This window comes from Eurosta solidaginis, chromosome 2 (assembly GCF_040869045.1).
Source record: "Eurosta solidaginis isolate ZX-2024a chromosome 2, ASM4086904v1, whole genome shotgun sequence".
Classification (NCBI taxonomy): Eukaryota; Metazoa; Arthropoda; class Insecta; order Diptera; family Tephritidae; genus Eurosta; species Eurosta solidaginis.
In genome coordinates, this window is record NC_090320.1 from 289,189,662 (window position 1) to 289,204,809 (window position 15,148).

The following is a 15,148-nucleotide window of genomic DNA, read 5'->3' on the forward strand; positions in this document are numbered from 1 at the left end:
TAATAAACTATATCGTAGCCAAAAAGAGCTTTGTATCAATAGAATTTTTCTTTCTAAATTTAATTATAACATTAAATTGGAAAACACTAAAATTTTTGAAAATGTGTGTGGCACGCCCCTTTTTTGTCTAAGCAATTTTCAATGTTTCGGGGGCCATAACTCGATGAAAAATTTACATATCTTAACAGAATTAGATACACATATTTTCTTTATAGCAGGAAATATTTCTAGTAAAAATTGGTAAGATTGGTTAAGGACCGCGCCCACTTTTATAAACATAAATGACTTTAAAAAGGGTCGTAGGCAAAAATAATAAGTTAAATCTTAGCGAAAAATAGTTTTGTACCAATTGTGTTTTTATTGTTCTTTATATCTTTATTTTGAAATAAACAGTAAGGTAATCCCCATATCTTGAGGAAAACTGCATTATTACCCGCTCAAGGTAATTGGTGTTAGCCTTTGTATCGTTTTTGCTTCTTTTAAACGAAAATTAGTTCAGAATAGAACCATATGTATATGTATTATTGCGCAGCTTTGTAACACTATTAAGCACACAAAACAAACAACAACAGCATTTCAAGTGTACAGCTGGGTATGTAATGTTCGGTTTCACACGAAATTAGACTTCCTTACTTGTTTTAAACTATTTTTTTATAAGCAACTCCAAAAGAGAAGTTGCCGATAATCAGCATCCAATTTAATTATCGCTCTTGATGTTGTATGACAAGCCGTTTTTATTGATTTCACTTAAATTGTGCAAGTGAGAACCAAGCTATAGATTGTTATAACGCTAATTTGTTGGGAATAGATGAGAATTTCTGCAGATTAAATGCCACTTTAATTATTTTCCAAGAAATACTTCTTTGTTTACTTTTGAACAGGTGAAAAATATATTAAAAACAGTTTTTTTTTCGCTCAAATAAATAGGTGATTAATTTTAAAACCTCATACTTGGAAGCTTAATTAATGTGCTTTGTTTGCTTTGTATAAACAAATGGCCAAGAAATATAAAAACTTAAAAACAAGTAAGGAAGGCTAAGTTCGGGTGCAGCCGAACATTGCATACTCAGCTGAGAGCTTTGGAGACAAAATTGTCTTTTCATGGATACATACAAATGGTAATACTAAAAAGTGGAGCAACTTGCCTTTGCTATCTTTCTGCAGCTATCAATTCGTTATTGAATATTTTTTTAAATATGAAAATTTGGCTAAATTTTAACGCATTTCTTTTTAATTATTTTTTTTTTAATCACCCCTGAAATATTTTCAAAGCGTTGTTAATTATTTTCTTTATTCTTAATTAATTTCGTTCATTTTAAATAGCGATCTTAGATGAGTGCCAAGGAATCTACATACCAAATTTCATTTAGATACCTCAAAATTTACTTAAGTTATTGTGTTTACGGACAACGGGAGGGCGGACGGACATGGCTAATTTCTATTTTCGCCCAGATCATTTTGATATATAGAAGACTATATCTACGGACAAACACACAACAACAAATAAATACAAAACAACGCGCAAAACAACAAACCCACAAAGAAGGTCAAACGACTAAAATTACGAACTTTTACCTGCCTCAGTCAGCCACACAAATCGATCAGTAAAAACCACCCTCGGTTCTGAATGAGCACACAGCACATACACGTAACTAAATATACATAAGCATCAATTTTGACAATACCTGCTCATGTACCTACGAACTATAAATATAGGACAAACGGCACAACGCCGAAAACGGATTGTCTCCAAACCAAATTTGACAAGGGATGACGGAAAATCGTTCGTACATCACTATCTCGATTAGTTTATGCCGTTGCGGGGAACCGTTATACGAATAAAACTAATATACTCAGTGAGCTCTGCTTAGCTGAGTATAAAAAAAAGAGTCGCCGTGTGTAAATATGATAAGCAACTCCAAAAGAGAAGTTGCCCATAATTTGCATCCAATTTAGTTATCGCTTTTGACGTTGTATGACAAGCCGTTTTTATTGATTTGACCAAATTAGTGGTCAAATTCGACCAAGTGAAAACCAAGCTATAGATTGTTATAACGTTGATTTAGTCATTTGCAAAGGATTTGAATGTTGGGAAGAGGTGAAAATTTCAGAAGGTTAAATGCCACTTTATTTATTTTCCAAGAAATATTTCTTTCTTTAAATTTCAAAAGGTGAAAAAATCTTAAAAACTGTTTCTGTGTTGTTCAAATAAATGGGTGATTAATTTTAAAACCTCATAATTGAAACCTTAATTAATGTGCTTTGTTTGCTTTGTTTAAACAAATGGCAAAAACTAGAAAAATAATATCTTAAAAATAACAAAATATTTCCCAATCAACCCATAGCAAAAAAGTTTTAAGGTCAGTGACTAAAGTTGAAAGGGTTTCGGAACATTCTTTAATTTTGTTGTATCCTTCGACTGACCCCTTTCATTTTTATAACTAAATCCTTTACTGTACGAATGAATTAGGTATATTAACTTAACAAATGTAAGTCCTAGATACTAAGGCATTGAGAACCGGGAAATCTCATCCCTTCACAGCCGTCTTTAAGAGTAGATGTTACACAATTCAATAATTCATACCCAAATAGATCTTTAAATATGACCGATAAGGAACTGCATTATCGTTTTTAATTATTAAATCATTTTTTTAGCCTGACTTGACAGGGTGGACGGCCGGCACGAATTTTGTAATTAAAATTTAAATAACTTCCCGATAAGCTACAAGCTTCAAACTTGGAATATAGTTCAGAATGATGACAATTCAGTAATAAGAAAAGACTGATAGGTGGCGCATGGATCGAAATATTTAAAAAAATTGTCTTTGTGATCCGATTTAGGTCATACATGAATAGAAAGCGACCTATGAAGAAAAATCGCCGCTAGATGGCGCAAGGATTCAGATATCCAAAAAAATCGTATTTGTGGTCCCAATTGGCACATATTTGGAACAAATATTACATACAGTCCTGTAGAAGTGACTTCAAAATGCTTTGGAGTTCGAGGAGGGACAAGCATACGGGGCGCAGAGTCGAGTAAAGTCTTTGGAAGGATTATGTATTGAGCACCTAGATTGTAACAAATTGTCAGGTAAGAGTCCTTGTAATAATGAGTCACTAAATGAACTAAATATAATGAGAAACAATAGGCAATTAAATAAAGACTAAATATTTGAAAATAAAATAATTAAAAAAAAAACGGTTTTATTGAAAACAATACTTACATGAAGTAATAACAATACTAAAAGCTAGAAAATAATTAGGTAGGTCCTAAGTATTAGTCATCACACTCCTGATCAATCTAGGGCGTTGATCAAACAATTAAATAAAAGCGTTGAACGCGCCAATTTCTATTGATGGTCATAAGTAAGACCAACTGAATTAGGTTATGCTGCCTCACATTTTTAGAAATTTCACGGGCCAAATGCCCTAGATTGATGAGGAGTGTGATGACTAGTACCTAGAACCTACCAAATTATTTTCTAGCTTTTAGTATTGTTATTTCTTCATGTAAGTATTGTTTTCAATAAAACTGTTTAACTTATAAAATTTGTTTAATTATTTCATTTTTGTGTTGTTTGTGCACCAAGGAGATTTAGTTTATCTATATATTTCATCTATCCGAAATCACTCTCCGATTCTGATAAAATTTGCAGTGTCGCTTCATGGCAAACCTTTCCGTTTCCGGAAAGGGGACCGGGGAACGATATATTCGAACAAATACAATTCGCTGTTCGATTTGCCTGAAATTAGGTATTAAGGTAGCCCTTTACCTGGATTAGTATGTACGAAACTTTTTTCCGGGAATCGGACCAGGGACCGACTGGGTCCAGGAGAGGGACTGGGACTTGGACTGGAGCTCTAAGTGGAACTACGACTGGGAATAAGGGATGGAGGGAGAAAGAGATGGAGTTAGACGAAGATAAATCGGAAAAGACGGAGAGGGAGAAAGAGATGCATAGAAAGAGAAAGGCAGAGGGAGGAGTGAATAAAAGGACAAGAAAAAGGGGGGTAGATAGATCAAAGTTAGGGCAGAACAACGTCTGCCGCGTCTGCTTATATTTATAGATAAAAGAGATGGAAATTGGTTTTTTCACTTTTAGAACTTTTTATGTTCTGCTTGCTTGGCTCATTTTCAATACATGCAAAAAAGTGTACGAATAAGATAAATTAAACCATACGTGTCTCTTAAAGGTAAATAATTTATTATTGAAGCTTATAATTGCGTTTTCAAATCACTTTAAGGAAACCAAAGTAGTATTGTGTGCTATTGAATCATAAAAATCAATAAGTTTTGGAACAAAAATGAATACCCAGCAGAAAAAACGAACGGTGCTGAACGGGTACAAATCGAATGAAGAACGGGACATTTAGTGCTCACACTTGTATAAATAGCGCTTAGGTTCGAGCTAGGTATATATATTGAAATAAATTAATCAAAGTCTGCGCCTATTTCAATCCACCTGCGATTGAATTAGTTAACGACGCGTTCGAAAGTTCAGTGTAGAATTTTTTAAAGCGTTCCTAATTGGTTCAGTCCTAGGTGGTTCTGAAATAGTCGCAAACTTTGCATTAATTGATTTAAATCCACATTGTTCAGACTTCAGCGCTGTTGATACAAGTGCGGCTAACCACTCTCCTGATATGCATCCGATTACCAGCAGTTCGGAGGTAGTCATTAAGGGCCGTTTTACTATCTCCAGTTAAGCTAGATTTCATCTGCCGGATAGCTACTAGACTGACACTTAAATTTTCACAATGGTGACTAACCAAAGGTTAAATCGATAAATTTGACAATTTTCTAGAACAAACCGTCTTTTGTGAATACACGAAAATTGGCCAAACAGCTTACTTGTTTTATACTGTGTTAGGAAATGCACATAACAGAGACGCGAGTATGTAAAATGGAAATTGCCTTATCTTAGAAAAAAGTGACGGACTAAACCTATTGCGAAACTGTCGCTCTGCGTGATTGTCTCTCATTTTTCTGTAGGGTATAACAATGTTACCCGAACTTAGGCTACTTACTGTTTTTGTTTATATACCTCTCATGAACATGAAATGGATATTAACTTTGGTCCGATGTTTGTAACGTTGAGAAATATAGAAGATAGACTCACCATTAAGTATACCGAATTGATCAGGACGACGAACTGAGTTGATATAGCCATGTCCGTCTGTCCGTCCGTCCGTCTGTCTGTTTGAACACAAACTAGTCCCTCAAATTTTGAGATATCTCAATGAAATTTGGCACAAGGATGTATTTTTGTATTATATTAGACACTTGTCGGATCCGGTAGGATTGGACCACTATAACATATATCTCCCATACAACCGACCGTTCAGAGAAGGCGATTTTGGTCATTCCTGCCGCAATTTAGAAAGTATAAACGTGAAACTCGGTGATATATATTCTAATATATCATAGAAGATTTTCTGAAAAAATCACTTTAATCGGAGCTATATATAGTATATATCCCATACAACCGATCGTTCAGATTGAAAGGTTTTTGGCAATTTCTCCCTTAATTTCCAATATAAAAACGTTAAACTTGGCGATATTTATTCTAATATATCATAGAAGATTTCATGAAAAAATAATTTCGATCGGAGCTATATATAATATATATCCCATACAACCGATCGTTCAGATAGAAAGATTTTTAGCCATTTCTCCCTTAATTTCCAATATAAAAACGTTAAACTTGGTGATATTTATTCTAATATATCATAGAAGATTTCATGAAAAAATAATTTCATTCGGAGCTATATATAATATATATCCCATACAACCGATCGTTCAGATAAGATGTTTTTTTGCCATTTTTTATTTTATATTTATCTTAAAAATCGTTTAGGTATGTACATCTGTTCACTATTTATTTCTTACCTTATGCATCCGATTATTTGGAAATTACGAACCGGATAAGGTTGTTGTTCAGCCCCATTCATGAAGGGTATGAAGTCTTCAGCACAGCCGAAGACAGTGCCGTCCTTACTTGTTTTATTTGGAATGGTATAATGTGTTTTGTGTGTGTGTGGAATTTTCGCTGAAAAAATCGACATAAAGTTCAAGTATAAAAGGTGTGACAAATTTTAATATCACATTGTCAGTTTTATTGTCGAAGACGTAAGTGATATTTGATCCTTGTGATTTTCAAGATAATACTAAGAGGAATGCTGGAACAACAGTTTGTTATGTAAGTAACTAAATTTAATGTTATCTTTTTTCGAAAAAAAAAAATTGTATTGTAAATTAACAGATATTTTAAGATTCAAATCGATATATTAGTAAAGGACATACTGCTATATGTCCTTTTGGTTTAAATTTAGAGAAATATACGCATCCCTTTTTTTGAATTATTCCTGTATTTAAATCACATCTAGAAACAGCTAGTGGAACAGGTCAGCGAAAGCTTTACCAAAAGGACGGGGGTATTTTTTAAGAAAGGTCCTGTTTTTAAATAGGGTTCTTCAGTTTTCTTTAAACAAACGCTATGGTAACACTTTGGACTCATTAAGTCCATCCATTTCTTAGCGGACCAGCCAGTTCAACCTAACATAATCTAATTGAGCGCGATTTATAATTTGCTGTATTTACTGATAAGCTACTGGCTACATTAAATGCGCTCACACTCAAGCTAGTAGCGTTTTCTTTTCTGGCTAAAGTGTTACGCTTTTTGTAGGCCACGCAAGGGTTGTTGTTCTATTCTAAAAAACTGGCAACGCCTTTACGGAGTAGTTCGTTCTTTTGTGAAAATTGTTGCCTGCTCGCAACGCAAAAGCGTTACACTTTCACCCTGTATAAAATGGCGGTGTGGCAATGGAACTCTGTGAAACTCTCAATTCGCTCTTAAGTTCCACACATACTCTATTAATATGAGTGAATATGGTGAGTTGAAATGTTCTTTGTATCCATATATATAAAAATCAAATTCCAAAACGTGGACCCGGGCATCCCATGGATGTGTTTATACAATATGGATATCAAATGAAAGTGCTTTAGTACAGGGTGGTTTTCATACCTATTGGTGACTAGGGTCTCGAGATATATCGCTGGATGACTAGGGTCTTGAGATATAGACCAAAACGTGGACCCGGATACCCTTACAATGTGTGTGTAATATGGATATCAAATGAAAGCTGTTGATGTGTACTTTAGTACAGAGTAATTTTTATATCGCTGAGTGACTAGGGTCTTGAAATATAGGCCAAAACGTGGACCCGTATACCCCTACAATGTGTGTGTAATATGGATATCAAATGAAAGCTGTTGCTGAGAGCTTTAAAGTAATTTCCATTGTCATATTCGATTTAGTCGCATCAACCTCGCAAAACTGATAAATAAGCATGCGAAGCCGAAATAAACACATGAATTAATAATACCAACATAATTTTAAAAATATGTACTTCCTATTCGATTTGCCTGAAATTTGGTCTATTAATTTGCCTGTATTAGTATTTACCATCCTTTTTTCCAGGAAATAGACCACAGACGGACTGGAACTGGGATTAGGACTAGGACTGGCACTCGGAATAGGACTGGAACAAAATACATACCACCCTCTAAGACTGGCAATAAGGGATGAAGAAGAATGAGAAGAACTTGAGAGAAGAGAAAAGAGGGAAGGAGTAGGAGACTGAGAAAGAGCTATCTCTTTTTGAGACGAAATAGAGATAGATGAATCGAAAAAAAGGGAGGGAGGAGTGAATAAAAGGATTAAGAAAAATATAAGAGGGGGGATGCAGAATTAGACGGAAAACGCTTATTAAGATGTATGCAGATAGACCAATTTTAGGGCAGAACAACGTCTGCCGCCAGGGCTGACTCTTGAATTTGTTTGTACGATATGGGTATCAAACTAAAGGTGATAATGAGTATTTTAAAAGGGAGTGGGCCTTAGTTCTATAGGTGGACGCCTTTTCGAGATATCGGCATAAAGGTGGACCAGGGGTGACTCTATAATATGTTTGTACGATATGTGTATCAAATTAAAGGTATTAATGAGTATTTTAAAAGGGAGTGGGCCTTAGTTCTATAGGTGGACGCCTTTTCTAGATATCGCCATAAAGGTGGACCAGGGGTGACTCTAGAATTTTTTTGTACGATATGGGTATCAAACGAAAGGTGATAATGAGTATTTTAAACGGGAGTGGGCCTTAGTTCTATAGGTGGACGCCTTTTCGAGATATCGGCATAAAGGTGGACCAGGGGTGACTCTATAATATGTTTGTACGATATGTGTATCAAATTAAAGGTGTTAATGAGTATTTTAAAATAGAGTGGGCCTTAGTTCTATAGGTGGACGCCTTTTCGAGATATCGGCATAAAGGTGGACCAGGGGTGACTCTAGAATTTGTTTGTACGATATGGGTATCAAACGAAAGGTGATAATGAGTATTTTAAAAGGGAGAGGACCTTAGTTCTATAGGTGGACGCCTTTTCCAGATTTCGCCATAAAGGTGGACCAGGGGTGACTCTATAATATGTTTGTACGATATGTGTATCAAATTAATATTTGTCAACAATGTGACAAATACTAGTGCAGTGTTGCGCTCTGCTGGCACTGTATCGTATGCAGATGCTGCAGCTAGCGCAGTTAATGCAAATGTGCCATCTGTTGATGTTTCTGACAGACAACGAAAGAGTGCATCAAAAGAAATTACGCAAAAATCGCGTGTTGTTAGTGGTAGCAATGTAAATGCTGAATTAGATGTATTGGTGCGGTATAAATGGATTCATTTGTCCTCATTTAAGCCATCGGTCACTGAGGAGAATATTGTTAAATACATCTCTGATCACTTTGGCATTGCTGCTTCTAATGTCGCTTGTTTTAAGTTAGTAAAGAGAGATTTCGACATTAACACTTTAGTGAGAGTCGCTTTTAAAGTTCGAGTGATTGAAAGTGAATATAGCAAACTTTTTAATGTGTCTCTTTGGCCCAGTAACGTTTACATTAAGCCCTTCCGTTTTTTTCGAAAAGATGTAGAAATTCCCGCGGAGTCATAGATTTGTCTGACACCTTTCATAATGGCCTCAACGTCTATTATCAGAATGTTAGGGGTTTAAATGCTAAACTAGTTGATCTTTTTCTCCGTAGTCATGAACTCTGTTACGACGTTTTGGTTTTTACTGAGACATGGTTGAAACCAACTGTGTTTAACTCTGAGATATTAGCAGATTCTTATGAGATCTTTAGAAAAGACCGACGAAACAGAGTTGGTGGAGGCGTGTTAATCGCCGTACATACCAGATTCTCTGCTGAGGAAGTGTATTTCGATGATTCTTCTGATGTTGAAATCCTCTGCGTGCGAGTTAAACTTTTATCTACTTATAAATATTTTGTTGCGTCTTATATTCCGCCCCAGTCAGATATTTCTGTATACTTAAAACATTCTTCCCTATTGAAATTTATATTTGCTATGTCAAGGTCTGTTGATTCTGTCTTAGTGGCTGGCGATTTTAATCTGCCCTTTGTTTCGTGGAATTTTATTGACGGAATGCTAGTTCCCACTGCTTGTAATGTTTTATTCTACGAGTTTTTAAATGACCTTGCAGACATTGGTCTTTATCAACTTAACAGAATTCATAATAAATTTGGCAAATATCTTGATTTGATTTTTTCAGACGACACATGGAATTGTTCTGTTACTCGATGTGATCCAGTGGTATTGCCTGAGGATGTTTATCATCCAGCACTTTCAATTTACCTGGATTGTCTTAGCTTGCCGGTGCGGAACACTACCGATCTGAATGCGTCTTCGCGCCGGTTTCTGTTTAGAAAGGACAATTGGTCTTCACTAATCGACGAAGTCTCTAAAATAAAGTGGCCTGAGTACGACGGAGATATTGAAGCGAGCTCCTTCCATTTCACCAACGTTTTACATGCGATATTCCTCAAATGTGTGCCTTTTTCCAAAACCTCCTCAGCATCTCCAGCTACTGCTTGGAGCTCCAGAGAACTTAATTATCTAAAAAACAAAAAAAAACACGCTTCTCCAAGCGTTTCAAATTATCTGGTTCTAATAGTGACTATGCTGCATACTCCATCTTGCGCCTTAAGTACAACAGGCTACAGATAAGATGCTATAAGAATTATCTGATGAAAATTAAGCATCGGATCTCTTCCAATCCAAAAACATTTTATTCCTTCGTCAACTCCATAAGAAAAATTAAAGGGTTTCCTTCTGTAATGAAGTATAACCATCGGACTTCAAGTATTGACTCCGAGATTGCAAATATGTTTGCTGACTTTTTTAAATCCAATTACTCGACTATCCCTGACTCCCCTCCGGTCGATTATCAATACATATTACCTTCGCTTAACTCAGTAGGTATCCCATATATTCATACAGATGAGGTACTAAGGCATCTGGAAAGTCTGAAAATTTCCTACTCCAGTGGACCTGATGAAATACCATCTGTTGTACTGAGAACTTGCGCCCAATTTCTTTGTCAACTCCTTACCTGCTTATTTAATGCCTCTTTGAGGCAAGGGATATTCCCTAAGAAGTGGAAGGAGTCGTTTATAATACCACTTTATAAAAGTGGGAGTAGATCTTGTGTCACAAACTATAGAGGAATAGCCAAACTTTGTGCTATTCCAAAACTATTTGAATCAGTTGTCACAAATCAACTGGCTTTTGCAGTATCTTCGGCAGTGGACCTGTCACAACATGGCTTTTGAAGGGGTAAGTCCATTGTGTCTAACTTGCTGGAGTTCACAACCCTCGTATCCAATAACTTAAGGACGAACTGCGAAGTTGATGTCATTTACACTGACTTCAGTAAGGCGTTTGATAAAGTTTCCCATTCCTTACTCCTACTAAAACTCGATCGATTGGGTTTTCCATCACGGCTTCTCTCTTGGGTCTCTTCGTACTTGGTAGGTAGAAAGCAACCCGTTGTGTTTAACAATTGCTTGTCTGTATTCATCAATGTATCTTCTGGAGTTCCACAGGGCAGTCACCTTGGTCCAGTGTTGTTTCTGCTCTTCATTAATGACCTCCCAAATGTTTTGAAGCGCTGCATACCGCTGATGTACGCTGACGATGTCAAACTGGTTATGCCCATTCGCTCACCTGAAGATAGGGCACTTCTTCAATCGGATCTGAATAACCTGGTCGAGTGGTGTGACGTGAACGTCATGTCACTAAATTTACCGAAGTGCAAGTTTATGTGTTTTACGAGCAAACCTTTTAAAACCTATCAGTATATGATAGGCGATTATATCATTAAGCAAGTCACAAACTTTACTGATCTAGGCGTTATAATGGACCCTAAACTGGACTTCAAATTACATATCGAATCGTGTGTGAATAGGGCTAGAGGCATTTTGGCTTTCGTAAAAAGGTGGTCAAAGGAATTCAATGACCCCTATGTCACTAAAACTCTTTTTTTATCGTTAGTAAGACCTATATTGGAATATGCTTCTATTATCTGGAACCGCGTTATCAGGTTCATAGCGAAAAATTGGAATCGGTCCAGAAATAATTTTTGCTCTTTGCTTTAAGTCATTTGCCCTGGGATCCATCAAGGAACCTACCGCCCTATTGCAGCCGGTTAAAACTTTTACAGCTGCCTTCACTACAGAGCCGTAGGGAGATGCTTGGCGTTTTATTTATGGTAAAACTATTAAAGGGGATGATAAACAGTCCATTTCTGCTTGGCGAGGTGATGTTTAATGTCCCTTTTAGGCCCTCTCGGTATTTCCAACCACTATATTTGAATACATGTAGATCGAATTTTCAAATGCATGAACCTCTTCGTTGTCTGTGTCAAGATTTCAATAATCACTGTAATAATATTGATACTTGCGACACACTTTACAGTATAAAAAAATATATACTCACTGCCTTGAACTCATAACTGTTTCAAAATCACATGTTAAACTAAATCTGTTACCTGCTCCAGTTACTTTGGGCGGGTGGCTTGGAATCACGTCCTTTCCAACCTCCCACACATTGCAGCCCTACTCATTGTGTGTTAAATATACATCAGCTGCTGGAAATCACGTCCATTCCGACAGCACTAATAATCAATTCCGTTGCTCGGCATCACAGTCCATCCCGACAACTGATTCAATAATATATGTATATACATATTTTATAATATAATTTTGCTCACTATTTATGCTAGTTAATTTTACACTGTAATCCGCATTTATATTCATTCATTCATTCATATTTGGTCTGATTAATTGTAAAATTTGTAGACTAAAAAATAAATAAATAAATAAATGAGGGTTTTAAAAGGGAGTGGGCATAGTTCTATAGGTGGACGCCATTTAGGGATATCGTCATAAAGGTGGACCAGGGGTGACTCTAGAATTTGTTTGTACGATATGGGTATCAAATTAAAGGTATTAATGAGGGGTTTAAAAGGGAGTGGTGGTAGTTGTATATGTGAAGGCGTTTTCGAGATATCGACCAAAATGTGGACCAGGGTGACCCAGAATATCATCTGTCGGGTACCGCTAATTTATTTATATATTTAATACCACGAACAGTATTCCTGCCATAACTCCAATGGCTTTTAATTTCGCTCTGCAGAACTTTTTCATTTTCTTCTACTTAATGTGGTAGGTGTCACACCCATTTTACAAAGTTTTTTTCTAAAGTTATATTTTGCGTCAATAAATCAATCCAATTACCATGTTTCATCTCTTTTTTCGTATTTGGTATAGAATTTTGGCATTTTTTTAATTTTGCGCAATTTTTGAAATCGAAAAAGTGGCCGTGTTCTTAGTCGGATTTCGGCCATTTTCTACATGATTACAAAGTGAGTTCAGAAGAACGTGAACTGAGTTTAGTAAAGATATATCGATTTTTGCTCAATTATTGTTTTAACGGCCTAGCGGAAGGACAGACGGTCGACTGTGTATAAAAACTGGGCGTGGCTTCAACCGATTCCGCCCTTTTTTACAGAAAACAGTTATCGGCCTATAGTCTAAGCCCCTACCAAATTTCACAAGGATTGGTAAATTTTTGTTCGACTTGTGGCATTAAAAGTATCCTAGACAAATTAAATGAAAAAGGGCGGAGCCACGCCCATTTTGAAATTTTCTTTTATTTTTGTATTTTGTTGCACCATATCATTACTGGAGTGGAATGTTGACATGATTTACTTATATACTGTAAAGATATTAAATTTTTTGTTAAAATTTGACCTTAAAAAAAATTTTTTTAAGTGGGCGTGGTCGTTCTCCGATTTTAATAATTTTTATTAAGCATACATATAGTAATAGGAGTAACGTTGCTGCCAAATTACATCATGATATCTTCAACGACTGCCAAATTACTGCTTGCAAAACTTTTAAATTAAAAATAAAATAAATGTAAGGCGCGATAAACTCCGAATAGATCTAAGGCCGAGCTTCTCTTCCAATTTGCGTCGTGCTCTTCTTGATTTTCCTACAAATTGGCCGGACGGGACCTACATGTTTTAAGCCGACTCCGAACGGCATCTGCAAGGCAGATGGGTTTTCACTGAGAGCTTTTCATGGCAGAAATACACCCGGAGCGCTTGCCAAACACTGCCGAGGGTCGACCCCGCTTAGAAAAACTTTTCTTCTAATTTAAAAATCTTATTTCTAAAATTTTGATGTTGCTTTGCCCGGGGTGCGAACCCAGGGCATACGGTGTGGTAGGCGGAGCGCGCTACCATCACACCACGGTGGCCGCCATCTTTTAAATTACCTTCTTTTAAGAGTGGGCGGTGCCACGCCCATTGTCCAGAATTTTACGAATTTTCTATTCTGCGTCATAAGTTCACTCACCTACCAAGTTTCATCGCTTTATCCGTCTTTGGTAATGAATTATCGCACTTTTTGTGTTTTTCGAAATTTTCGATATCGAAAAAATGGGCGTGGTTATAGTCCGATTTCGTTCATTTTAAATAGCGATCTGAGATGAGTGCCCAGGAATATACATACCAAATTTCATCAAGATACCTCAAAATTTACTCAAGTTATCGTGTTAACGGACGGACGGACGGAAATGGCTCAATCAAATTTTTTTTCGGAGACTGATGATTTTGATATATGGAAGTCTATATCTATCTCGATTCCTTTATATATGAACAACCAACCGTTATCCAATCAAGGTTATTATACTCTGTGAGCTCTGCTCAACTGAGTATAAAAATGGAGGGAGGTATAGAGGAAAGACGCGTTTTACCCTTTGTATCAGTAAACCGAAAAAAATTAATTTCCGTCAAAGATATTGTGCGTTAAACCGTTGACAAACACAAATTTACGGTTCGGTGGAAATGTAGTTTTAGCCCTTAATTAAACAAATGTTGAAATTAAAAATAATTTTTTTTTGTTTAGTTAATCAAATAGGCTGGTAGATCAAAATGACTACAAAGTGGCAATTAAATTGACTATTCAATGAAAACGGAAACTGCCCAAAGCTATAGAAAATATGGCATTAAAACTTTATTTTGCCAACACGTTAGCAATTTTCGTTTGCCAACTGACGTCACATCATTTTAAAATTCCACAGCATATGAAACAAAGGGAAACACGGAAACAAATGGAAATTGTGAAATGATCACAAAATTTTAAATTGGGGTTTCATCGCACACTGTTTTAGCGACTTCCATTCAATTATGGAACATAATGGAAAATCTTTTGACCATTAATAACTAGCGGATCAGTTTTGGGGAGTTTTGATGTCAGTCATTTTGATCTAATTAAATCCAAGAAGTAACTTATGAATATGAATACAATTTGCAGCTTGGACACAATATTGAAAAAAAAAAAATTTATACTTGGCGCGATTTACTTTGAAGTAGATTTAGGCAACGGAGTGTTTGCCAAACTTATGATTGGTTTTCCTTAGGTCAAAAGGACTGATATGAAAAACTTCGTCAAGCTGACCCGTGGGGCCAAAAGCGATACCATTACGTCACATTACAGACACGAAATCGATAAATCAGTGCGCAGCCAAAACCCACGCTAAAATCTTGTATTCATTTATTTCACAACCCATTCCATTATTTCTCGTTTCACACGCTTTAGCATTATTTATTGATGGGAGGACTTTGGGCAAACGATAATAAATTGGCAACATATTAGCAAAGGCAATTTGAATGTCGAATATGCCATACCGTTGGGCAATAGCTTCAAGCCATAGAAAAAGCAAT

At 36.1% G+C, this 15,148-nt stretch overlaps 2 protein-coding genes across 7 annotated transcripts in view; one reads left to right on the top strand and one right to left on the bottom strand.

Annotated features, from left to right (window-relative positions):
- LOC137241140 (tropomyosin-1-like) overlaps positions 1-15,148 on the bottom strand; it is an 857,608-nt gene that overhangs the window by 360,747 nt on the left and 481,713 nt on the right. For all 5 annotated transcript variants that reach the window (XM_067768425.1, XM_067768430.1, XM_067768429.1 and 2 more), the window contains exon 8: positions 5,891-6,050. The gene's annotated coding sequence lies outside the window, so the exon portion shown is untranslated. The remainder of the gene's footprint in view (positions 1-5,890; positions 6,051-15,148) is intronic.
- LOC137241147 (uncharacterized) overlaps positions 1-15,148 on the top strand; it is a 49,770-nt gene that overhangs the window by 9,985 nt on the left and 24,637 nt on the right. Inside the window, exon 1 of one of the 2 annotated variants that reach the window (XM_067768442.1) lies at positions 6,106-6,200. The exons of the other annotated variant lie outside the window; for it this stretch is intronic. Within the exon in view, the coding sequence (XP_067624543.1) occupies positions 6,178-6,200 (23 nt within the window). The 5' untranslated portion in view covers positions 6,106-6,177. Of the gene's footprint in view, positions 1-6,105; positions 6,201-15,148 lie in introns of those variants that run through there. 2 annotated transcript variants of the gene reach the window in all.